General features: G+C 40.4%; 1 protein-coding gene and 1 pseudogene across 1 annotated transcript; one reads left to right on the top strand and one right to left on the bottom strand.

Annotated features, from left to right (window-relative positions):
* Positions 1-1,860: 1,860 nt before the first annotated feature.
* Positions 1,861-20,114, bottom strand: AMACR (alpha-methylacyl-CoA racemase). The gene is made up of 5 exons (XM_028097985.2): positions 19,761-20,114; positions 17,531-17,674; positions 16,269-16,429; positions 11,405-11,591; positions 1,861-2,746 (listed from the first exon to the last, which is right to left on the bottom strand). Exons 1-5 carry the CDS (start codon positions 20,005-20,007, stop codon positions 2,337-2,339), a joined length of 1,149 nt encoding a protein of 382 aa, XP_027953786.1. The 5' UTR covers positions 20,008-20,114; the 3' UTR covers positions 1,861-2,336.
* LOC148164415 (protein SET-like) lies at positions 8,277-9,099 on the top strand (annotated as a pseudogene).
* Positions 20,115-25,754: the final 5,640 nt, after the last annotated feature.

The following is a 25,754-nucleotide window of genomic DNA, read 5'->3' as shown; positions in this document are numbered from 1 at the left end:
AGATACAAATGTAGGGATTCAAAGGGGTACGTGCACCCCAATGTTTATAGCAGCAATGTCCACAATAGCCAAACTGTGGAAAGACCCAAGATGTCCATTGACAGATGAATGGATAAAGAAGATGTGGTATATATACACAATGGAATATTATGCAGCCGTCAAAAGGAATGAGATCTTGCCATTTGCAATGACGTGGATGGAACTGGAGGGTGTTATGCTAAGTGAAATAAGTCAATCAGAGAAAGACATTTATCATATGACCTCACTGATATGAGGACTTCTTAATCTCAGGAAACAAACTGAGGGTTGCTGGAGTGGTGGGGGGGGAGGGAGGGGGTGGCTGGGTGATAGACACTGGGGAGGGTATGTGCTATGGTGAGCGCTGTGAATTGTGCAAGACTGTTGAATCACAGATCTGTACCTCTGAAACAAATAATGCAATATATGTTAAGAAAAAAAAAGAAGAAGAAGATAGCAGGAGGGGAAGAATGAAGGGGAGTAAATCGGAGGGGGAGACGAACCATGAGAGATGATGGACTCTGAAAAACAAACTGAGGGTTCTAGAGGGGAAGGGGGTGGGGGGATGGGTTAGCCTGGTGATGGGTTTTAAAGAGGGCACGTTCTGCGTGGAGCACTGGGTTTTATGCACAAACAATGAATCATGGAACACTACATCAAAAACTAATGATGTAATGCATGGTGATTAACATAACAATAAAAAAATTTTAAAAAAGGCAATAGCATGAAAATCATACTTGATATAATGCTTTTTATAATGATTAATCTTTTTGGGGGTTCTTTTTTATTTCAATTTCACGGAGGTATGTGTCTCATGTGAATTAAGTATAGTTTTCAGAATATTTTTGCTGATTATCTAGTCACAATTTTTTACCATGGCTGACATTGATCAAAATAAAGATGATCATTGTATTGCTTGGAAAAAAAATAATAATAAATAAATAAATAAAGGGTTGATATGGCATATAAATGGATTTATATTTTGTTATATAGGAAAAAGAGAGGACCACTGAGAAATTTTACAGGACTGAAAGACCAGTTTGGTGTGATAAAGATTACCAATAGAGTAACATGATACAAAAAAAATGAAGGCAATAATACTGGAGGTCAGAAGTCAGGTAGGTGACTGAGCAGTAGGCCGGGGCAGAGATAATAGGGGCCCAAATGAAGGCACAAAGGGTGTTGGGTAGAGGGGACTGGTACAGAGCTATGAAGATGGAACTGACAGCACTTCACTATTGAGATTCACTTCTTTAATAAATATTTACAAAGTTTCCACTATGGGCCAGGTGCTGTTCTTGGAACTGGGGATTTAGCAGTGAATAAAACCCACAAAGTCCTTCATAAAGCTTTCATTCTAGTGTGCCTTGGTTAAGAGGCAGTGGGTTAAGAGGGCTGGGGCTATTCAGTATAATGTCAGTAATGATACATGATGTGAAGGAAAACAAAATGGGTGAGGGGAGAGTGAGTGATGAAGTGGCTGCCATTCTAGGAAGGGGTCAGGAAAGGGTGCTCCATAAGGTGACATTTGGGCAGTGGCCTGAATGAAGTGAAGGATAAGCCATGGATCTACTGGGGGCAGAGGTGGACATGATGGGAATGGAGGCTGGAGACTGGTAAGTGGAGGAAGAGTCTAGAAGGACTTCCAAAAAGATGGCAATTTACTGAGAAAGAGACGTGAGTGAGTGATGCCAAAAGGCAGCCACACAGAAAACAGGGCTCTCAGTATGGTGGTCTAGATGGAGACTGGGGATTATTTGAAGATAATATCAAGAACATTTTCTAAAATTCCAATTCAAAGACACTGGCTGAATGATTTTATCACATAAAAAGGATCAGACCTTTTTTTTAAAGATTTTATTTATTTATTTGACTGAGAAGAACAGCAAGAGAGGGAACACAAGCAGGGGGAGTGGGGAGGGAGAAGCAGGCTTCCCGCTGAGCAGAGAGTCAGATGCGGGGCCTGATCCCAGGACCCTGAGATCATGACGGGAACCAAAGGCAAATGCTTAACTGACTAAGCCACCCAGGCGCCCTATTAACATTTAATATTAAAAATATAATCTATCAAATAAATCGAAAGGCAGGAAAACTGTCACAATTTAATACTGGTAAACTAAAAACATTCCTAAATCAAAAGCCATGATGTTAACCATTTTCAGAATTCTATCATTACTGTGTAATCAGTCTTGTTTCTTGATTGGACTAGCTGGTCCACTGTGATACTTTTCCTTCATGTTTCCATACTTAGAATTTTACATATTCTTCTGTACTGAACATGCAATATTCAAATTCATTTGAGCTAGGAGGCCTGGGACTTACAGATTAGCTCTTGGCTTATTACTTTCAATAATTTTATCTGAGGCAAGCTGATTGATCTCTACCTGGCTGAACCCAAATTCTCTAAGTATCTCTTCAGTATGTTCTCCTACAAAAGGATCCCTTTTGGAAGAAGGGATAGCTGGGGTGTCTGACAGCAGAGGTGCAGGGCGGGGACTCACACCATGCTCCTCTTCAATGATAAATGAGCCCCGTTCTTTGTTATGTTCATGGTGGGCAGCCTCTTCAAATGTCAGAACTGGAGTCACACACGCATCTGTGCCATCGAAGATCTGACACCACTCTGCCTTTGTCTTCTTTGCAAATACATCTGCAAATCTCTTCTTCATTTCTGGCCAATCACTCATGCTCATCTGATGAGGAAGCTCATCAGACTTCAGCCCAAGTCCTGAGATAAAAACACAATTTCTTTTTTTTTTTTTAAAGATTTTATTTATCTGACAGAGAGAGACACAGTGAGAGAGGGAACACAAGCAAGGGGAGTGGGAGAGGGAGAAGCAGGCTTCCCGCTGAGCAGGTAGCCCGATGTGGGGCTCAATCCCAGGACCCTGGGATCATGACCTGAGCGAAAGGCAGACGCTTAACGACTGAGCCACCCAGGCACCCCACAATTTCTTAAATTTTTAAGCTTTGGGTGGAGTGATTATAATCAATGAAAATGCATTTTGACCTCACCATACCGTCCCAAACAGGATACCTCCCAAACTGGGTCAAGAGAGGAAATTCAAACTCAACTTGAAGTTGGAGCCAATGGCTAGGGGTAAGCGGGTAGCAGGACTCCAAACAGACTTCCTGCTGGCAAGATTTTATTATTTCTATTTCATCGAAAGTAGTCTATTTGTAAAGGTCTAGTTCCAGAAATTGATTTTTTCCTAGAGTAAGTTTTCAAAAATAAATTTCCTCATGATGCTATTATCTGTCATACTGAATTCAAATAACCCCACATTTTATATAGTGTACCCAAACCCTACAAAAAATAAAATTTAAACAACTTGACACACAGTTATCCCATTTTTTAAGAAAACTAAAGGTAAATGATTAAATTCAAAATTGCAATTTTATATATAATATTCACCTCTCTTTATTTTGGTCAAATAAAAAAGCTCTAGTAGGACAGATGTTTGACTCATTACCCTTTTAGAACACTGCTGTGAATTAGAAACAAAGGATTTATAAGATAACCAAAGACACACGCAACCAATTATTCCCACAGCAAACATGACAGAAAGTCATCACCCAGCCAAATCATGAGTGGGGCACACAGACTTTTGTGTCAAGCATGAAGGAGACCTTGAAGGGCCCATCAACACACGGTGCAGAAAAGATGAAAGCATCCAGCTAGGGATTTAACAGAAAGGATGGCTTCTTGGGCCTCTGTGCCTCCTTTATAGACTAAAGCTATAAAGCATCTGCACCCCTGCAGATGAACTGAACTCCAGTGCTGACTGAATTATACCCAAAAGGCCACTTTACTAGGGTTTGGTGTAAATGTCCTTTTTACTCCCTCATGGAAGAGGGTTTTTAAATGTAGACGGTGAGAGTGGAATAATAATGAAAGGCCCTTCTTCTTATACATGTTATTTTGCATAAGTTTAGTCAGGTTAATCTAATAATTATCACTTTTATCATCCTTTCCTTCCCTATCATGTAGAAGAACAACAACTAATTGTAAACTGCTCTGAAGAGGAAAATCCCTCAAGAGGTAAGAAGACATGAATACTGAAAGCCATTCTTAGGGTTCTGAGGTATATAAGGAAATAAGGAGAACTCATATAGTTCTGGACAGTCGTGAAAAGACAACTGTGGGATATACAAATAAATTTTTCTCTGTAGCCACTTGTCCCATTCAAATACCAGGAAAAACATGGAGCCATAACTTCAGGTTTATCACTATAATCTAACCAAAAAAATGTTTCTAAGGATGTCTTTTACTTGGCTTTCTTTTTCCTGATTGCCCCAAACTCTGTGATTAAGAAACAAATAAAATGACCAGTTAGCCACAAATAGTGATATAGATCATAGCTACTACTAGAAACATATTTGCATGCTTTTTTTAATTTTAATTTTTTTTAAAGGATTTTATTTGTTTATTTGAGAGAGAAAGAGAGCATGAGAGAGAGCGAACAGGAGCAGGGGGGAAGGGGAGAGGGAGAGAGAGAAGCAGGCACCCCCTTGGGCAGGGAGCCCAACTCGGGGCTCGATCACAAGACCCTGAGATCATGACCTGAGTGGAAGGCAGACGCTTAACCAACTGAGCCACTGAGGTGCCCCTGCATGCTTTTTTAATCAGAATGTGATCAGAATCCTAACACTAAATAAAACTGGATCAAGTATGTTCTCTCTGTAACAGACATTATATTTAAGATCAATGGTCTCACAAGTTATAGTTGTATACTGGAAAAATACTAGAAATCAAAGGACCCCAGCTCCTACCCCTAATTCTGACACTCCAGCTCTTCAACTGTCTTCTCATCCTTTCTCAGCCCACAGTTTCCCATCCTGCCCAGGACCCTGATCAAGGCCACAGGATTAGCCACCAAAGGTTTAGGATAGGCTGTTTCCTGTGCTCTTGACATTCCTGTATGGAACTCTAAAACCACTCCCCCACATAAATACAACTGTAGATGGTAGCTAGTTTTTATAGCATAACCAATATTAAATTTCTGGTATTTTAAGTCAAACATTTCAAGGACCAGTCTGTAGACTCAGACACTATTTAAAACTTGGGAAAGTATGTTTTAATTTCCAAAAAGCTACCTTATATATACGTGTACACATATACATACACACAGGCGATCATACAAAATACTTACTATTTTAAGTATGTGTCATAAACTTTACCGCTCTGTGACACAATATCTGGCAAATATTAAGCAGTCAAAAATTCATGTTGTAAGCATCCAATGTTCTATGTACAAAGATTAATGTTTATTAATAAATAATGTTTTAGTAGAGGGACACCATACAATATCATATGGCTGCTATATATATCATGAGGCAGATTTTTTGGATTGACAAGAAAGGACATCTTTAGTATACTGTTGAATAAAAATGATAGCTATTAACTACAAATTTACATGATTATATACTGTATATAAATATAATTTATAAATAAATAAAACAATTGTGTTGATATGTGCACAGAAAAAGTTCATGAAAGCCACATCCCAAACTTTCCCAGAGTGGAAGGACAAGAAGAATTTTTACTTCTTACTTTACAAATTCTGTTTTATACTTTTTTCTAAAACACACATTATTTTGAATTATTTTTCATTTTTTAAAAAATTGTCATAGCATAACATTTACAGTAATTCTGTTTTAAGTTTCTGAGTAACTGCCATACAGCTTTCTACAGAGGCTAAATAATTTTACATTCCCACCAGTAACACACAGGCCTACAGGTTTCTCCCACAACCCTGGCAACACTTGTTGTTATCCGCTTTCCTTTTAATAATATTTTGAAGTTTTAAAACTACTTTAAAAAAATTCTCTAGTGCTTACTGATTATACTACAAGAGTCTTGTTATACCAAAATGTCATGAAATTCTGTGTTTTCAGATTTCTTTGCCCCAGAAAGCAGCAGGGTCCTACTACAGTAGAATCTGTACCTTGCAAGAACCTTGTGTATTTATGTTCAGACACTGAAGAGTTCAATGAAGTATGGTCTCAAGATCTCAAATATAAGGTAAAATAAATGAGGTACATAACTAATACTACCTAAAAAAATCATTATGGAAATGGCCGTTGGTCCAGTTGGGATCTGAGAGAGAAGTAATGTACATGTGATTAGTAAAAGTACTATTTTTGTAAATAAATACTGTAAAAGAAAGAAAATGCTGAGGCATTTTGGCATGGACTGTGTAGATTAGCCAAAGCTGATTTAACATGCTAAGTCAGCCTGAACCACAAACCACCTAACAGCTAAGGATCCCTAGTGAACTTTAAAGGGAGAGAGGAGGTTAAGGATACCATAAAAGGCTGTGGATGCAAAGAGAGGAGGCTACAAAAAAAATCAGGGTGGTTACAGAGTTTAGACTTAGAAAGAGAAAATCTAGAAGGTGGTCAGAAGATGAAGGGCTGGAACAATTAGCCTGCTAGAAAAATATCGCATTTCATTTTCAGTATTTCCAGAAAAACTCATTCATTGTGGTGGAGTGTGGATGTTAGAAATGATCATGCCAAACACATATGTTTTAAGATAACAACAAGATACACCAAGGAGGGAAGTTAACTTCTGGAATGGCAGAGCCAGAACCTTCAAAAACCCGCTCTTGCATAAAAGCAACAAGAACCCTGGCACAAATGGTCAGAATGAACCTTTTCATAACTCTGGAAATTAACCAAAAGTTCACAATAATCCAAAAAGCATTTATTCAGGAAAAACAACTACATCCCAATAAGATCGGTGAGACTTGCGGCATTATAACTTGCACTAATTTCATCCCTCTCTTCCCAGCTCTGTGGTAGCCGTCAAAATCAACGGGCTCCCAACCACAGTGCTGTAATAACTAACAGGATAACTGCCATTGTAGGAAGCAAATGAGTTGAGAGCTTCCCCAAAATCCCATTCCCAGAGAACTGCCATTTGTCTAGCAGCTCCCTGAAAGGCTCCATTCTCAGGGCTTGTCTTCATTTGATCTGACTTAGAGCTCACAATGCCCTATTCCTGGAACGTTTTTGACATTGTCAAAAAAAAATCAGTGGCAACTGTTTACTATCAGAGCTATCTGAGGTGGCATTCCCTGTTGGGACTAAAAGGAAGCTGACAAGTAAACTTAAAGAAAAGTGGGGAATAGGATTTTCATGGGGGGCTTTGAAATGCTCTAACATATTCCTGAGAATTTAGAAGGCACATGTGTAGGGCTGTGAGTGTGCCCAGGAAAGATCTGAGAAGGTCCCAATCTTTCACCTCCGGCTGACCCCGAGTCCCCCTCCGCACAAGCACGAAGGGAAGGCACAGAGCGCCTCGGAAAAAGATGGGAAATTAATCGGTTCAAAGCATTTAAGGACATCTCTATCCAATCACGACCTGATCGCCAAGCTAACGGAACAGACTTCAGTGGTTGAACATACCAAAGAATACAGATTTAGTCCAGGAAAGTCATTAAATAAACAAATAGCAGAAATGACAAACCCAGGACTGAGGAGACGGGAAAGGAAGGTGAGACCGGATCTCCAGAGTTGCCACATTACAGGATTTAAAATATCAAGTGGCACGCAAAGAAGAAGGAAAATATGACGCACACATAAGACAAAAAGCAATGAACAGAAACTGTCCCTGAAAAAGCCAAATATTGGACTTACTGGAAAAGACTTTAAATCAGCTACTTAAAATATGTTCAAAGCACTGAACGGAACCATGTCAGAAAAATTAAAAGAAGGTTTGACAATGATGTCTAATCAAAGAGAATATCAATAAAGAGACAAATTATTGGAAAAGGAACCAAACAGAAATTCTGGAATTAGGGACACCTGGGTGGCTCAGTTGGCTAAGCATCTGCCTTTGGCTCAGGTCATGATCCCAGGGTCCAGGGATCGAGTCCCACTTGGGCTCCCTGCTGCGGGGCGGGGGGGGGGCAGTCTGCTTCTCCCTCTACCCATCTCCGCTGCTCATGATCTCTCTCTCTCTGACAAATAAATAAAATCTTAAAAAAAAAAAAAAAAGAAATTCTGGAATTGAAAACTTCATTAAAGGGACACAACAATAGACATGAACTAGCAGGAGAAAGAATCAGGGAACTCAAAGAAAAGTAAACTGCTTAGCCAGTCTGAGCAACAGAAAGAAAAGAGAAAAGAAAAATGAACAGAACCTCAGAGACCTGTAGGACACCAGCAAGAACAGCAACATATGGAGTAACTGGAGCTTCTTCCACACATGCCTCTACCCTTGTTTCCTGGACTTTCCTCACAGCCTGGCCCCCAAATGCCAGTCTTCACTCCTGCCTCAAATGAAGAAACCAAGACTGCCACCTGCCCCCAAGCCAGAGGGAGAGGGAGACATCTCAGCCCTTGCTGAAGGGAGAAAAACAATCGTAAGCCATCAAACATGTTGATGAAATACAAGGTGAAATAGACTTAACGGACATGCCAGTGAGATTCTGAAAATAGAACAGGAACAGGAACATAAAAAACTCTGCCATTTCTTCAGGAGAGGGCAGAATTGACTGCCCATACCCAAATTGTGGGGTAAGAACATTTGTCAACCATCCACAAGTGTCTGCACTGCTTGGGGAGGAGGATGAAGAGGTGTTACGTTATTTGACAAGAGTTGAAGTGGCAGAATTTGAAGATATTATATCGGGTTACAGAACAGAATATTATTTTGATGAAAATCCTTACTTTGAAAATAAAGTTCTCTTCCAAGACTTTCATCTGAATGAGAGTAGTGATCCACCTTCAAAATCCACTGAAATCAAACGGAAATCTGGAAGGGATCTGATGAAACATTCAAGTCAAACACAGAATACAGCCAGCAGGAAGAGGCAGCATGGGGAACCAGAGAGCTTCTTCACCGGGTTTACTGACCATTCTGATGCTGGTGCAGATGAGTTAGGAGAGGTCACCACAGATGACACTGGGCCAAATCCATTACAGTATTACTTGGTTCCTAACACAGATGAGGAAGAAAGGGAAGGAGAAGATGACGATGACAACGAAGAAGGTACGGAAGATACTGGTGAAGAAGATGAAGGTGATGATGAGGGGGCCGAAGGAGAGGAGGATGAAGCAGAAGATGACTAATGGAACACTGATAGAGTCTAACCTTCCTTTTTTAATTCTCGCTAGTCCCTGGGAGCAAGCTGCAGTCTTTTTTTTACCCCCCTGCTCTTGTGCTCATTTGCCCTGTTTTTTCAAGTCTCTTTTCTTTCCCTTTATACCAAGGTTCTCAACTTATTTTCGGGGGAAATACCTTGAACAAAATACTTTGGGAAAAGAATGTCCACCCCTTTCTGTTCCAAATTTATTTTTATCCCTTCTTGTCTCAACAAAAACTTGATGGAATCAACACCACTGTGTTCTGTGGGGAAAAAAAACCCTGCTCCCTGAGCTCTGCTGAAAGCTGGAGGGTGCTAGGCCCTTGTGTGGTAGTACATAGAATTCCAGCTTTTTTTCTCCTTTCTCTGTATATTGGGACCCTGGATAGCCAAAACAATCTTGAAAAAGAATAAAATTGGAAGGCTCACACTTTCTACGTTCAAACTTACTACAAAGCTACAGTGATCAACATAGTGTGGTGCTAACATAAGGAGAGACATGTACATGAATGGAACCAAACTGAGAGTCCAAAAATAAACCCTTACACTTATGGTCAACTGATATTCAACAAGGATGCCAAAACCATTCAATGGAGAAAGAATAGTCCTTTTGACAAATAGTGCTGGGAAACTTGGATAGCCATATGCGAAACAATGAAGTTGGACACTTGGCTCACCCCATATACAAAAATTAACTCATAATTTAACAGAGACCTAAATGTGAGTGCTGAAACTATAAAAACTTTAAAAGAAAACACTGGAGTGAGACTATAAAACTGGGCGTTCTCTGGATAACTTCTCTGCAATATTTACTAAAGGATAAGTAATAAAAATGTGCTAACCAGCTTACATGTTATTAGAACTCAATAGCAGCTGAAGCAATTGTTCAGAGCTCAAACTAACAACATTTTTTTCAATGAGTATATTTTATCATTGTCATTTAGAATTGCCTGTGAATGATGATGATAAAAAGCTGACTGAAGTTTAGTCATTTTTATTATTGTATTTAAATTCTCTATAGACAATGCATAAATATACAAGGTTTACGTCAGGTACGGACTCCACTGTGCTCTCTCTTGCTGCCTTCCAAGGCCCTGCAACACCGAGGAAGGAGTGTCGCTCCCACAATTCAGCCCCTCACATAGCACTGTTCTGTCCTTGATTTTGAATTAAGACCTTCCATTCTGAGTTTTAATTTCTGAACAGAAAGGCCTTTATTATCTAGAGAAACCATTCTGTTCTACGTTTCTCCAACTATATTTAAGTTAGTGAAGTTAATATTGTTGATTATAAAATGCTTTCTGATGCTTGTAAAAGACAATTTCAGTTATATGCCAATAACTGTAGGTAGTATACTGCATCTGAAAAGCTACCAAACGTAACAACAAAACTCCACACTTAAAGTTGAAATGATAGATGCACCATGACCAGCTTGTCACACCACTACATGATATATTCTACAACTTCTTACTCAGGTATCTGTAAACTTTAAATTCAAACATTTTACAGGAACAAAATAACATTAGTCCAATTATTTAATTAGGGAAGAAGAGATCCTAAATATTCCTGCTAACTTGTGGCCACATGCAAATAAGACAAGAATCTGCAAGAAAGGTAAACTGTAGAAGCATCAAGTGATAATAACATATTCCAACAAAATCTTATTCGCCGAAGTCACTCTGTATTCTGGTGACCCCTGACACTGGGGAGAACTATAGATGACATCTATCAAGGTATACAAACTGGTAGAGGGGCACCTGGGTGGCTCAGTTGTTAAGTGTCTGCCTTCGGCTCAGGTCATGGCCCCAGGGTCTTGGGATCAAGCCCCACATCGGCTCCCCGCTCGGCGGGAAGCCTGCTTCTCCCTCTCCTGCTCCCCCAGCTTGTGTTCCCTCTCTCTCTGTCAAATAAATAAATAAAATCTTTAAAAAAAAAAAAAGAAAGAAAGAACTGGTAGAACCAGCAGGTCATTCCTAAGGAAGAATAAGATGTGGGCACACAAGGGCAATATAAATATCCAACACTACTGAGTATGAAATGTGATAAAAAAATTGAACTTCCACAAAATGGATTATTTTTTAAAAGTCTGAGCTATTTTATAGACTTGTCAAATTACCTGTCAATTTAAAACATAAGGGAAATGCCCCACAATATAATGATGGCTCTAATTAGGTTAGTTAGAGGTAGATACATAACAAAAGACACAATGAATTTCAAAAGGCTCCAAAACAGAGGTTACAGAACATCCACAAGAAAAGGGGAGATGGGGAAGGCACATGAAAGTTACTTACCTTTGATCAGCAGCTTGTAGAACTGGGGCTCTAATGCTCCAACAGCCATGAACCCCCCATCTGCCGTTTTGTAAGTTGTGTAGAAAGGTGCTCCACCATCTAGTAAGTTCTGTCCTCGAGGCTTTTCCCACATTCCTACTTGTTGAGATTGCCACAGAAAAGAGCTCAGGTATGCTGTCCCTTCCACCTTTGAAGAAGAAACAGGATACAATATGAATCCAGATATTTAAACTATAAAGGCATGATTAATTTCCACTTAAATTTTTTTTAACATTGGTATACAAATGTTTTTTTTTTTTAAAGATTTTATTTATTTATTTGAGAGAGAGAGAATGAGAGATAGAGAGCACGAGAGGGAAGAGGGTCAGAGGGAGAAGCAGACTCCCTGCTGAGCAGGGAGCCCGAAGCGGGACTCGATCCCGGGACTCCAGGATCATGACCTGAGCCGAAGGCAGTCACTTAACCAACTGAGCCACCCAGGCGCCCCGTATACAAATGTTTCTTAGAGTATAGGAAGATTGTATCTAATTACACAACTTCTTTGATATTTCAAGAAAGTGTGTGAGAACCGGTTTATGGTAGAGGGTTTCTCCACTATTCAGGTCAGAAGATACTTTTCAGAAAAGACTTAGAAGGAACTACTTTTGTTCTCCCTTTCAAATAAAACTGCCAAATGTTGATAATTTTTGAAGCCAAGTGAGAGCACATGGAAGTTCATTATATATTCTCTCTATAATTATATATGTTTAAAACTATCAGGATAAAAAGTTAAAAATAAAGCAAAGAGGTTTTTGAAAATCTATCTTCTGATCTCAATACCTATAAACACATACACATAGATATATGAAGCATATCACATTATAAAGGTAAATCATATTATAGTTAAATTTAGCTTATTTTAGTTTGACTCCAAGCCCAAGAAAACTGTATTTGAGTATTTAATACATTTTAATTTTAACAATCACTAGAAAGTAACAAAATAAACATAACAATATGAGTGGCAGATACACGGGTTTTCTGAGTCCAGACAAACTAGTTTGGGAATGCCAACTTCCCACTGAGTCCTGAAGTAATAGTAATGGAGTCATACCCTCAGGTATAATTGTTACAGGCTGGATGCATTGGGCTATCCGAAGAAGACTACTTCCCTCTCCTAATGGCTTTATGATCCTAATGATCTAGGCCCCCAGGGAGAACACCATGAAAGAACCCTTGGTGGGCCTATGGAATTTCTCACAGTTACTGGCTATGAAACAAATGCGAAATATATCTTTGGATACATCCCAATTTTCCCTTTTAACTTGAAATCTCATGCACACCTAAATTTATGGCTTTGAGATCTGACATACCAAATAGTATGTATATTTTGTATAAGTGGCTTCTTCTGAAACTGGGTTACATAGATTCTAGAGAATCCCCATATCTATACATACACACACACACACGTAGAATGATACACCACATATAACGATACATACACATACATACATGTATATATGTACATACATAAAATCTCCTTTATATACTAGATATGCTGGTGAGTACCTTGAAAAAACATGAACTAATAGAGTTATGGGTCCAGTTTGGCCCATCCAGAACACAAAGAGGCTCTGATTTAATCCTAACTTTATTTGGGTAAGAGAATATAGGGCAGCAACAGCAGTTACAATCCTCACCTCCTCACGCTACCCAGATGTACGTCTTCTCTAACCCTTCATGCACATGTTGAGTAGCTGACACAGACAAGAGCCCTTTGACACAAGGGAACTGCAGCCTCAATTTCCCACCCTTTTACACTGTTCTCATCATGTGGGACCACAGCCTATGTGCTAGCGCCCAGCCACCTCGCCCCAGGTCCAGCGCACTTCCCCAGATCAGGGGTAAACACGGCAAAACAGGCATCATGTTCCACAGTTTTCTTCACTTGGCAGTTTCCAAGGAGACGACCCTGGGACATCACGGGCAGGCCTGAGTCAAGGATCCTGCCGCTAAAAACACTTGAAAACTATGGCCTAGAAGAATAAGGTATCTGCGCTCACTCATCAGCTTCTATAACTATTTGTATCACAAGGGTTCCCAGAGATGGGAAAGTAATGAATACCATGCTTTCCTGACCCATTAGGCCTTGAGTTATTAGCCAACACTCATTTGACCCTAATGTGAACATGAACCCCGAATCAAGTTTGCATTTCCACATATACTAACAACCAACTATCTTCCTAATCATCATGTAATTCTGATTAGACACAGTCTGATGAAAGCAGCAATTATCTTTTATTGATATTTGACTATAAATAAGCAATTACACATCATTAGTAAATTATTCAAATTATTATTAAATAAGTACTTAACCTTATATTCTCCTTAAAACTCCCAAGGTCTCATGTTTGTTCTTAGCTCATTCCTTTTGGACCACAGGGACCATGTCCATGGAGGGCAGTGACAGAAAGCATGAGTTTTCATGCCCATGAAGATGTCAAACTGCCTGTGTCTGACCCTCTCCAGCCACCTGCTTTGCAAGGCGGTTCCCCTCTCCAAGCTGGAAGTCTTCAAATGCCAAGAGAGTGAGCACACCTCCTTGATGGAGCTATGTGGATCAGAGGGAAGACATAGGGAAAGCCCCTTACCCATGCTCGGCCTACAGTAAGTGCACAGTGGGTACCACTGCTGCTCCTAGGTGTGCAGGGACTGGGCCAGGAGCTGGAGATAGAAAGACCAATCACATACCACTCCTACCTAAGTCACTTCAGACATGGACACAGAGGACAATGTGAATGTCCCCTGATGGGAGGATCAGATGGCACAGAAATAGCACAGGGGTTAGCCTGTGAGAAGGTAGTGCAAGCCAAGGCCCCAAGATGAGGGGCCCTGGAAATGGCTTTTGCAAAAGGTCACCAATGGCAAATCCAATTTACACTGTTCAGATCTAAATTCTTGAGGTCTCCACCAACATCTGGACCTCTGACCATTCCTTTTTTTTTTTTTTTTAGCATTCTCTTTCCTTTGTTTCCATGGAAACACTCTACGGTTCTCCACTTTGCTCTCCTTAGCCCAGGTTTCTCCTCTTCTGCCCACTCTTCAAACTCAAGTGTTCTGTCTGCTTCCCTAGAGGTCCACACAGTCTCAGGTGGCTCCCAAATGACTCTAAAACTGTTTCTAGTCTCTAACTTCGAGTATTCACTCCATCTGGACATCTGAGAGACTTCAAACTTGAAATGACCCAAACTGAATTCCTTATAATAATAATAGCAAATCCTTGCAGAGCACCACCTCTATGCCAGACACTGTTTAAACCCTGAACAATGGATAAATTCATTCAGTTCTCTAACGATGCTCTGAGGTAGGTACCATTGCTATCTCCATTTCACAAAGAAGCAGCTGAAGCGCAGGGAGGTAAGTACCTCACCCGAGATCACAGAGCTAGTCAGTGGCAGAGCTGTGGTGGAGGAAAGGGGGCTACCGGAGTCTGTGCTCGTACCCACTAACTCACGCTGCCTCTTCCATCGGCAGTCCTCCCCCATGGTGCCAGCGCTGCCATCCACCGGCTCACCCACATCAGAAACAGGGGAGTCAGGGTGCCTAGGGGGCTCAGTTGGGTAAGGGGCCCACTCTTGATTTCAGCTCCATTCGTGATCTCAGCGTCCTGGGATCGAGCCCTGCATTGGGCTTCTCTCTCAGTGGGGAGTCTGCTTGAGGATTCTCTCTCTCCCTCTCCCTCTCCCTCTGCCCCTCCCCTCACTCAAATGCGCACACGCTCTGTCTCTCGCTCTAAATAAATCTAAAAAAAAAAAAAGAAGAAGAAACAGGGGAGTCAGCCTTGACTCCTCCCTTTCCCCTCACTGCCAATGCATCACCAAATCCTGGCAATTTTACATTCTCAAAGATAAATTTCCCTTAAACCCAGACCCATTTTATCACCAATGACTTTAGTGCTCATGCTTCTCTCTCAGCAACAACCCAGTAACTGTCTCTCTGCCTCCAGTCTTGTCTTCCTCCCATCATCTCCATTCTCTCTCCAAAGAGCTGCCCAAATGCAAACCTGTAGTGGTGCTGGACTGGGTTCCTTCCAAGCGGCTGTGAGAACTTGGGCTTCCTCCTCTTTAAAATAATGTACTCCAAGTGAAACTGCTGTTTTGAGGATTAGGAGAAACTGCACATGGAAAGTGCCTAGCATAACATGAGGCCCGTGCTCAAGGCATGGCAGTGAAAAAAAAACGAAGCCTCACAATGTTGGAGTCTCCCCGAAAAACGCAGAAGGAAGGTCTAGACTGGCCCATTTTACTTTAGCACCCTTAAGAATCTTCTCTATCTAGGGGCGCCTGGGTGGCTCAGTCATTAAGCGTCTGCCTTCGGCTCAGGTCATGATCCCAGGGTCCTGGGATCGAGCCCTGCATCGGGCTCCCTGCTCAGCGGGAAGCCTGCTTCTCCCTCTCCCACTCCTCCTGCTTGTGTTCCCTCTTTCGCTGTGTCTCTCTCTGTCAAATAAATAAATAAAAATCTTCTTAAAAAAAAAAAAGAATCTTCTCTATCTATCTGCTAAGGGAGACTTCCTGAGCCCAGTTTTAAATGAAGATTGCTTGAAAAATGTATTTTGAAGCACAAGAAATAGTATGGGGAAAATTGCTGAAACCAACACAGGAATCAGATGAGCCATGGAAAGTTTAGAAAATGGATTCCACAGATAATCAATGATGACATTCTAACACATGTAAAGGATATGAAGCTATTTTAAAGAAAAGTTAATTTGGGTTCTAACTTCAAATCTCATTTATCTCCTGTCTTGTTCAGAAAAGAATCTGAGGCAGCTGCCTATCATACTTAGGAACAACTGGGAGGCTTATCACTTCCCCTAATTCACACTTACCATGCTTGCATCAATGACCTGACCTTTGCCAGAGCGTGTGCGTTCAAACAGAGCCATCAAGATGCCCAGTGTGCACATGAGGCCACCACCACCGAAGTCAGCCAGGAGATTCAGTGGGGGATATGGATTCTCACCACTTCTGCCAATTTTTGATAGAACACCTACATCGTTAAAAAACATCAGGGAACAGTACCTGTAAATTTAATGTCTCTTTTAAATAAATACATGAACACCTTAAGAGGAATAACCAGTCCCTCTAGTTGCTGACATAGTGAATACTAGTACATAATGCTTTTCCAAATCTAAACCTATTCAGCATATTTATAAACAGGCTTTTCCCACAACAAGGCTCCTTGTTTTGTTTTTTGTTTTTCTTCTCTAAAACTTTATTCCAACTAATGCTTTCAGAATATTATTGCTAAGTTGTTACTCACTGAGTTTCAGGGACAAAATTATTATCAATTTAGTTTATGACTTAACAACAGTATAATCCACTACCATTCTTATTAGAAAGAGATGCAAGAAAATGAACACAAGAAAATTAAAAGTGACTACATTTTAAAATAGCTGGAAAAATCAATTCCATCCTCACTCTTTTCCCAACCTTTAAATTTGTACTCACAGGAAATTTGAGACTTTCTTTACTCAAAAACACACACTTTCTTAGGATCTTAGGATTGGGTCATTCTAAGACATGTTCTCATAGGCAAAAATTCTAATAAAGTGATACTATGACCTAAAACTACAGGTATTCAGAGAAGTCTAAAATGGTGACTCATGCAATGATTCTCAATGAAGGCAGAAGGAGAGGGGAGGCGGAATCAAATGATATTAGCATTTTCAAACTATAGGACAATCAGGTCTCTTACTTCCATGCAGGGGCTTGCCTGAGAATTGATTAGACAAATGTAGTTAGTAAATGTTACTAGTGAGAGTGTATTATCCCTCAAAAGTGTGAAAACAAGGGGAAAAGGGTTGAGAATAACTGTTCCAAGACAAACCAACCCCCCCCCCTTTTTAATTTTAACTAGGCTCCATGTGCAAAGTGGGGCTTGAACTCAACCCTGAGATCAAGAGTCACATGCTCCACTGAGCCAGGCAGGTGCCAGACAAACCCGCCCTTTTTGAACGACCATGGTCCCCTTATTGATTCTGGTAAATATTTAAATCTGTACCTTTAAAAATTCCTTATAATTAGTGTAACTGTCCATCTCGACTGGGAACAAAATAAACAGTATAGAGAGATTATTTTGTCGACGTACCTGACAAAGCCAAATAGTTGATGTCATGGCCAGCTACTCTAGAGAATCTTCCTGACTGGCCAAATCCACTCAACCTGGCATAGATAAGCTTTGGATTCTCTTTCTGCAGAATCTCTGGGCCTAGCTGGAGTTTTTCCATGACACCTTAAGAGAAAAGTAACAGTGATTTTTTTTTTTTTAAAGAGGGATGAGCTGAGGATGGATATAATCCCGTCTCTGTGGCAAACAGAAAATAGCACTCTTGCAAGTCATACTAATAACATTTGTGGTGGGTTTTAGCATGTTTTAAGGACAGGGACACAATGAGTGAGGCCACCATTTCTGCAATGTGTGACTTCTGCCCCAGAATACTATTTCCTTCCAGCCCCCCCTTATTTCCCTTCAGGCATATCCAAGCTCCTTCAATCCCCATAGTGTGCCTTTCATTCCTTGAGTCAGTACCTTTACAGTTCCCCAAATCCTCTCCTTAGTTATTTATTAGAAATAGTTTGTTCTCTTGGAGCAGTTACCCTGGGGCTTTATTTGGTCAAAAATACACTTTTGAAAATGGCTATTCCTTTTAGGATCTTTTCTTTTTCTGTGCCTGCATCACTGCCCAACACCTTCTACCTCATGCTGTGCTTTTGTGGGTAGATATTCCATCACCTTCCCTATCAGCTTAGAATCCTCTGGTAGGATTCATGTCTGACCTGTTTCCTCGGGCCTCTAAAGTGCCTAGCATGGGTACCTTCACAAAAGGCTCAGCAAATATCTGTGGAAAGATTTGCTAAAATAGCATCTAAGAGCTCTTTATCAGCAAGTACCATATTCATTGCACAAAATTCAGATAACTGGTACTTTAAATCTCCTGGGACTAAAAATAATAAAGATTATATGATAATTTTACGGTCTTTTTTTCTCCTAAAGCTATGTAAATTACAAAAAAAAAAAAAAAATTCTAGTCTTCTGCTTAAATAAATACCAGCCACAATCCTCTCACCCAGTTGCTATGACTGTATTCAGGGCTCTATTTTCCTCCTAATTGCAAGACCTCGGAATCAACCATGTTGAGCCTCCATCTTTAAACGGGGCATTATTAAATTATGATATAATCCTAATTATTAAATTATTATAATCCTCCAATCTGCTGTGAGGATAAATGAATTAACACGTTTAATATGTCTGGTGCCCCACAGACATTCAATTCATTCACCAAACATTTACTGACTTCTTGCTATATACCAGGCAAAGCTTTGGTTTAGTACTTGAGCGAGATTACCTGGCAGCTGTCTGAGAATGGATCCAAGTGGTGCTAGACCCAAACGTCAGCTTTAAAAAGGCTGTTTCAACAGTGTGAAGGAAGCTACAGCAAGTATGGAAAGCCCGAGTGAGAGAAAGGAGGAAGAATGTCTGGATCCCTGATAACTGTAAGCAAATGAAGTGAAGAATATTTGGAGTCATGGACCGGGTGCAGGCTTCTGATTCAGGCAACTGGGTGGGTATTGGTTCCATTTACTGAGATAAATAATATAGAAGGAGGAGATGCTATTTTAGGAGGTAACATAATGGTCTTGTTTTGGGATTTGTGGAAGTTGCCATGCCTGGGAGACAGCCAGTTAAGAGATGTGCAGGGCCTGTGTATTCCAGCGGTCTGTGGCTCTAAAAGAGGGGAGTACAGTTATCGATTTGGTCATCATCTGTCTATAAAAGGTGAAAACATTCGGAAAAGATAAGGTGGCTCCAGGACGCAGAGTGTAAACTAAATTGATCTGAAGCTGGAACTTGGGAACACCAGGATTTAAGACAGAGTGTTAGCCTGGGTCAGAGGATAGCTTTTAGAGGGTACACCAACCCCCCAAACTGTAGAAAAACGACTATGTACCTAAATGCAGTTTTCCAGGGAGGGAAATCTATGGCTTTCGCTAGATTCTCATAGGATTCGTGACCCTCCAATAATAAAGAAAGGCAAATACAAAGAGGCGATTATAAAAACGAGCAATTTGGGAAGGAGCCGGCAATGGATATAAGGAGAACAAGGGCAACAGCAGTATCTAGGATTCCAAGTACGGAAGATCATCTCAAGGGGCGAATGGTCAACAGCAAACGCGACAGAACAGTCTAGAAAGGCAGTGACAGGAAAGGGTTCGAGCGGCAACGGGGCACGGATGTAGCGGGCGCTGCCTGTCAAACGTCCCGGCTCCTGCGTCCGGTCCCCCAGCGGCGCTGACGAGGCGCCGGGGGGGGGGCTCACCGTGGCGGAAGGGCTCCAGCACCACATCCGTCCGGGCGCACAGGCGACGCAGCACAGCTGCCCCCTGCGGCCGCTTCAGGTCCACCGCCAGCGAGCGCTTGCCCCGCGCCAAGAAGCTCAAATCTCCGCGGGAGCCCAGTCGGTCCACACGCACCACCTGCGCCCCGAAGTCCGCCAGGACCATACCGCAGTACGGGCCCGGGGCCAGGCCGGCCAGCTCTAGCACCGAGATACCATGCAGCGCCATGGCTCCCGGGTCTCCAAGTCAAGAACTGTCCCAGCCTAGGTATTGCGCAGCCCGCCAGGCCGCCAGGGAAGCTTGACCGCCTATTGGTCCCTCCCTCCTGCGCTTGCGCGGGGCCCTGCCCTGGAGTCTGCGCGTTGGGCGGGTTCCGGCCCCGCCTCCTCGCCGGGTCCAAAGGGTGATTTCCCTTTTCCTCGGCTCTTTGCCCTTTGAGGGGTTGCTTGTCCCTTGACTCAGACAGGATTTTTCTTTGCTTCCCTCTCTGCATATCCAATGTTAAACTGAGGCTTGTTAAAAAATTTTAAGGTGTTTGTTTGTTTGTTTAGCAAAACATATTCTAATCAAGCAGCACCAAAAAGGAAGTGATTAGGAGCATTCTACCAACAGGAGCTGGGGAGAGGCTTTTACAAAGAAAAGCAAATAAGTGATTGATTAGCTGTAGATGAAAGTCCGCTTGGCTGTTTGTGATGGGTTGTTCTGAGGTTTCAATTTCATGACTTTGAGGCATTTACAGGGTTGGATTTTGGTTTGTTTAGTAGGCTGCCAAGGCTTTGAAGCCACAGCAGTCTAATGGCCTCCTTGTTTAATTAATTTAACACCTCCTTGGACCCTCTCTAGAGCATGTTCCTACCTTTGTTCAGACATAGCTTCCTTACTCCCCTTCTCTTGTTTTATTTATTTTTTTAAAAGATTTTATTTATTTGAGAGAGAGAGAATGAGAGACAGAGAGCACGAGAGGGAAGAGGGTCAGAGGGAGAAGCAGATCCCCCTATTCGGGACTCGATTCCGGGACTCCAGGATCATGACCCGAGCCGAAGGCAGTCGCTCAACCAACTGAGCCACCCAGGCGCCCTCTTGTTTTATTTTTATTTTAAAAAACATAAAGAGAAAATTGCAAAGAATGATAAAGAAAACATCCAGATTGATACAATTTTTTTTTATATTTGTTTCCAGCCTGCTGTTTCTAAAAGGAAACAGTACACATATAACAACCAGGATGGTTTCACATGAATCAGAAATATTACCCAGCATCAAGTTTTACTAATAAGTTCAAAGATACAGGTCATGGAAAGGCTCAGCCAAATCAGAGTCCTTGAAAATCTCACATGGCCCTTCCTTCCTACATTGGACACATACCCTCTGTTACAGGCTGACTTATGTCCCTTCAAAATTCATACATTGAAGTCCTAACCCCAGTACCTCAGAACGTGACTGTATTTGGAGATAGGGCTTATAAAGTGGTGACTAAGATCAAATGAAATCATATGGGTGGGTTGGCCTTAATTAATATGACTAGTGTCTTTACAAGAAAAGATTAGGACACAGAGATCAAGGACTGAAGGATGGCCATGTGAGGACCCAGCAGAAGGTGGCTATCTGCCAGCCAAGGAGAAGGGCCTCAGAAGAAACCAAACTTGCAAATACCTTGATCTTGTACTTTTAACTTCTAAAACTGTGAGAAAATGGTTTTCTGTTGTTTAAGCTGCCCAGTCTGTAGTACCTTATTATGGCAGCCTGAGCAGACTAATATAACTATTAAGAGGGTTGGCGGTGGAGAGTTAGGATATTTTGTTATAGCCGTAGCAAACTAATATACCCTCTGACCCATGGCTATAATTTAGGTCTCTAATGAGGTTCTCACGTACCTAACAGACTTCATTTTACATCCTAGAGAGTTACTTAGCTCTGGAACCATGCTTCCTAGATTCTGGGTTTATTTAGCATAAGTAATGCTATGGCCAGGACTATCTGTTAAATGCATCAAATAGATAATTTTTCTTCCTTCTAGCAAATAGCTTTCATCTATTTACGCAAGGTAAATAGATACCAAAGGTACAATTGACAAGGAGAGTCACATGCCTTTTTCTTTAACCCTCAAGTCATCCCTGTAGTAAAGGGAGCAAATAGATCACAGGCCAGCTGCTTTTAACACCTTCCATAACTAAAATCTCCTTTACCCTCCCTTCCTACCCAAAGTTATATTTCTCTGCTCCTGCTCACTCCACTGATAAGACATAAGCACTCCCATGATTTTGATATATGGTCCACAGTCTATCTATTGATGCTGTAGCTATACTATTTATATACTACATTTTTATATATATCATATTTTATAGTTTTAATTTACATAAATGATGTTACATTGCAGTCACTCTTCTGAACTTGCTTTTGTACTCCATCTTATCGTAACTTGTCTCCCCATTCCTACTCCTCTCTCTTAGATCAATCAGATTATTGGCTTAAATACAACAGAATTCACTGGAAGGATATCAAGTAGCTTGCATAATTGCCTGTTGCTACTGAATTCAGGCCACTGGAGTCCCATCCAAGGTCAAAGCATAAAAGTCTGTTTGGGATATAGATCTACAGTTTCCACTCACCTCTGGCCCTGCTGAGAGATTTACACCAGCCTGATTCTGAGTCAAAAGAATAGAGGTAGTTACTTGAAGGGCCCCCCACAGATGATTCAGATGGGGCCATTAAGTTATAATAATGACTCTGGTGGATTGAAACACATTAAATATATGAAAAATCATAAGTTAATAATAATGCTTTTTAAGAGATCTTATTAATCACCTTTGAAGATTTCTAGGGCACCAACTCATTATTCTAAAAACTGATAAATAAAAGTGAAAAAAAATCAAGCATCTATCTTGTCTTCCATATAAACAGTATTTCAGAATAACCAAATTGCTAGTGAAAGAATGTATTTCTTTTAAAATGTCACTATTTTTGCACAGTGAAGGAAACCATCAACAAACCAAAAAGGCAACCTACTGAATGGGAGAAGATGTTTGCAAATGATATATCCAATAAAGGGTTAATATCCAAAATATATGAAGAACTTACACAACTAAACACACACACACACACACACACACACACACACAACCCCACCAAATCATCCAACTAAAAATAGGCAGAGGGGGGCACCCGGGTGGCTCAGTGGGTTGAGCATTTGACTCTTGGTTTTGGCTCAGGTCATGATCTCATGGGTCATGGGATCAAGCCCAGTGTCAAGCCTTGCGTTGGGCCCCGTGCTCAGTGTGGAGTCTGCTTGAGACTCTCTGTCTCTGCTTCTCTCCCCACTCATGCTTTCTCTCTCTCTTTCTCAAATAAATAAATAAAATCTTTTAAAAGGGGGGGGCAGAGAACCTGAATAGGCATTTTTCCAAAAAGACATACAGATGGCCACAGACACATGAAAAGATGTTCAAGCAAATCAAAACTACAATGAGGTATCACCTTACCACCTGTCAGAATTGCTAGAATTAAAGAGACAAGAAATAACAAGTGTTGGCAAGTATGTGGAGAAAAAGGAATCCTTGTAACAGTTGGTGGGACCGTATATTGGTGCAACCAGTGGGAAAAATAGTGTGATAGTTCCTCAAAAAATTAAAAATAGAATTACCATATGATCCAATAATTCCACTACTGGGTATTTACCAAAAACAAAAACACTAATTCAAAAAGATATATGCATCCCTATGTTTATTGCAGCATTACTTATGATAACCAAGATATGGAAGCAACCCAAGTGTCCATGTATAGATGAATGCATAAAGAAAACCTGCCATACACACACACACACACACACACACACACACACACACACATATATCTATAAAATGGAATATTACTCAGCCCTAAAAGAGGGTGAAATTTTGCCATTTGGGACCACGTGGATGGACCTAGAAGGTATTATACCAAGTGAAGTGATTCAGACAGATAAAGACAAATACCATATGATTTCACTCATATATAGAATTTTTGAAAACAAAACAAATTTTGAAAAAAATGAAGAGACAAATACAAAGAACTGATGGTTGCCAAAGGGGGACAGAAGGGATGAGTGAAATAGGTAAAGGGGATTTTTTTTAAAAAGTTGGTTGCTTAAATGATACCTACATACTATCTCCTTTTTAGATCCTCAATTTTATGAAAACTTGTAAAATTAATCTTCCAGATATAATTCTGGTCGTGGGTAAAATTGTGAAACAATCAATCTTGACTTCCCCCACCTTCCTTACTAATCACTCTTTTTTACACCTGGGACTTACTTGCAAGCCTAAAGTCTTTTCCACCTGCCTGCAACCAAACTGGGTGTTTCTACTAAGAAGAAAACTAGAATTTACATCAGCATAGAAAGACCTCATATATGTGATGAAGCTCCTGTTCCCTTAAGATATTCAGATTACATTAAAGGACCTCCTCCAAACATCAATGTCTTAAATTTGCAGAGGGTTGAAGTTATAACAATGGGATAGCTGAAAAGTGGAGTATTTTGTAGACAAATGACCATGCTCTGTGCCCACATCATCAATGTATGGCTGTTTACATCATCTGCATAAAAATATTTTAACTTTGTGTTAACAAACCATAGGGACTTACAACGTATGACTATTCAACTTTATTAAGAACATTATAAAACAATACATTTAACAAAAGTATGTTTATTTCCATACAACGCTTTTACATTTCTCTCGCCTCAGTTTTATCTAAAGCTAAGCCAATATCTTCTTCTAAGGCACTTCATTAATAGTGCATGTTCCTTAGACACGGAATCCCTTTGGGCAACATGCAACATTCAAATGTCTGTTGGCGATACACTTTTACAAAATATTTATGATGTCTGGAACTAATAAACCTCAACACCCATGACCACACAGCCCCAGGGGCAGTAGGGGACATACACAAAATCACAAAAACATTACCAACCAGTCAAGCACATTTTGGCTAATATCCATTCACAAATAACGTTACTTGTGTTGGTCAGGAAGAATTTAAAAATATTTATAGATCAAAAGAAAGGGTCAAAGACAGAACTGAGCATGGAGCACACCAAGTTAGCTAATAGGGCAGCCCTAATTCTTTCTGCTTCTAGCTAGAGGGGATAATCAATACAATTAAACCCATAGTTTAAAAGCTTTTGTGGAAATTCAAATTGTAACAGAAAATAAATTAAAGGCTAATCGCTTCTAAGGAAATTCATTAAATGACATGTGCCAGACAGGTATCTCTCTAGTGCATTTTAAATATGATTTGACATCAAGGTAAACACATATGCCAATGATGCTTTCTTTGCTTAAAATAAATAAAATCTGTGTACTATCTTCTGTACTTGTCCCTTTTTGGAGGGACAGGCAAAAGTAAACGAGCACAGCTTCATTGTAAGTATTGCCTAAATCTGGTAATCAAAAAAGTCGTATCATTTTTTATTTTTAAAAAGGTTAAGAGATTTTATTTTATGTCTTCTAAATTGAATGCCCTTATATTTTGTATCCATTAGTTTGTATGTAACTGAGTTTACAGCTCCTTCAAATATCAGTATGTGTAAAGTTTATTGGGGTAATTTCTAAATTGAGAGAGAGAAGGTCACTGTATCTGTATATATGGATGTAACCTCACTTTAAGCTTGTTCTGCAGGCCAGGGTCAACAAAGATCTGTTGTAATCCAAGAAACACAATGGGAAAAATTCAATATAAGTCAGATCTGATAAACCCAGTTTTGGATCATGAGAAAATTCTACATCCAAAAATATAAGCCATTACAAGTCAAGATTTAATTACAGTAGTATTCTTATTTTTTAAAAAAAAAGGAGGAGTCCATTATTTATGGGCATTGTGAATACTTTTCTTATCTAAAAGCTATCTGAAACTACTAAAAATATCTATATTTATTCATAAATATTGACCCACTGGATCAAAGTGTTACTTCCCAGTCTAGGCTTTACAAATGTTTCTGGTAA

This window comes from Eumetopias jubatus, unplaced genomic scaffold, assembly GCF_037043125.1.
Source record: "Eumetopias jubatus isolate StellerSeaLion01/CBP00866 unplaced genomic scaffold, mEumJub1_p1.0 scaffold_5, whole genome shotgun sequence".
Classification (NCBI taxonomy): domain Eukaryota; kingdom Metazoa; phylum Chordata; class Mammalia; order Carnivora; family Otariidae; genus Eumetopias; species Eumetopias jubatus.
The sequence above is the reverse complement of the archived record's forward strand: the minus strand, read 5'-3'. Positions and strand labels throughout refer to the sequence as shown.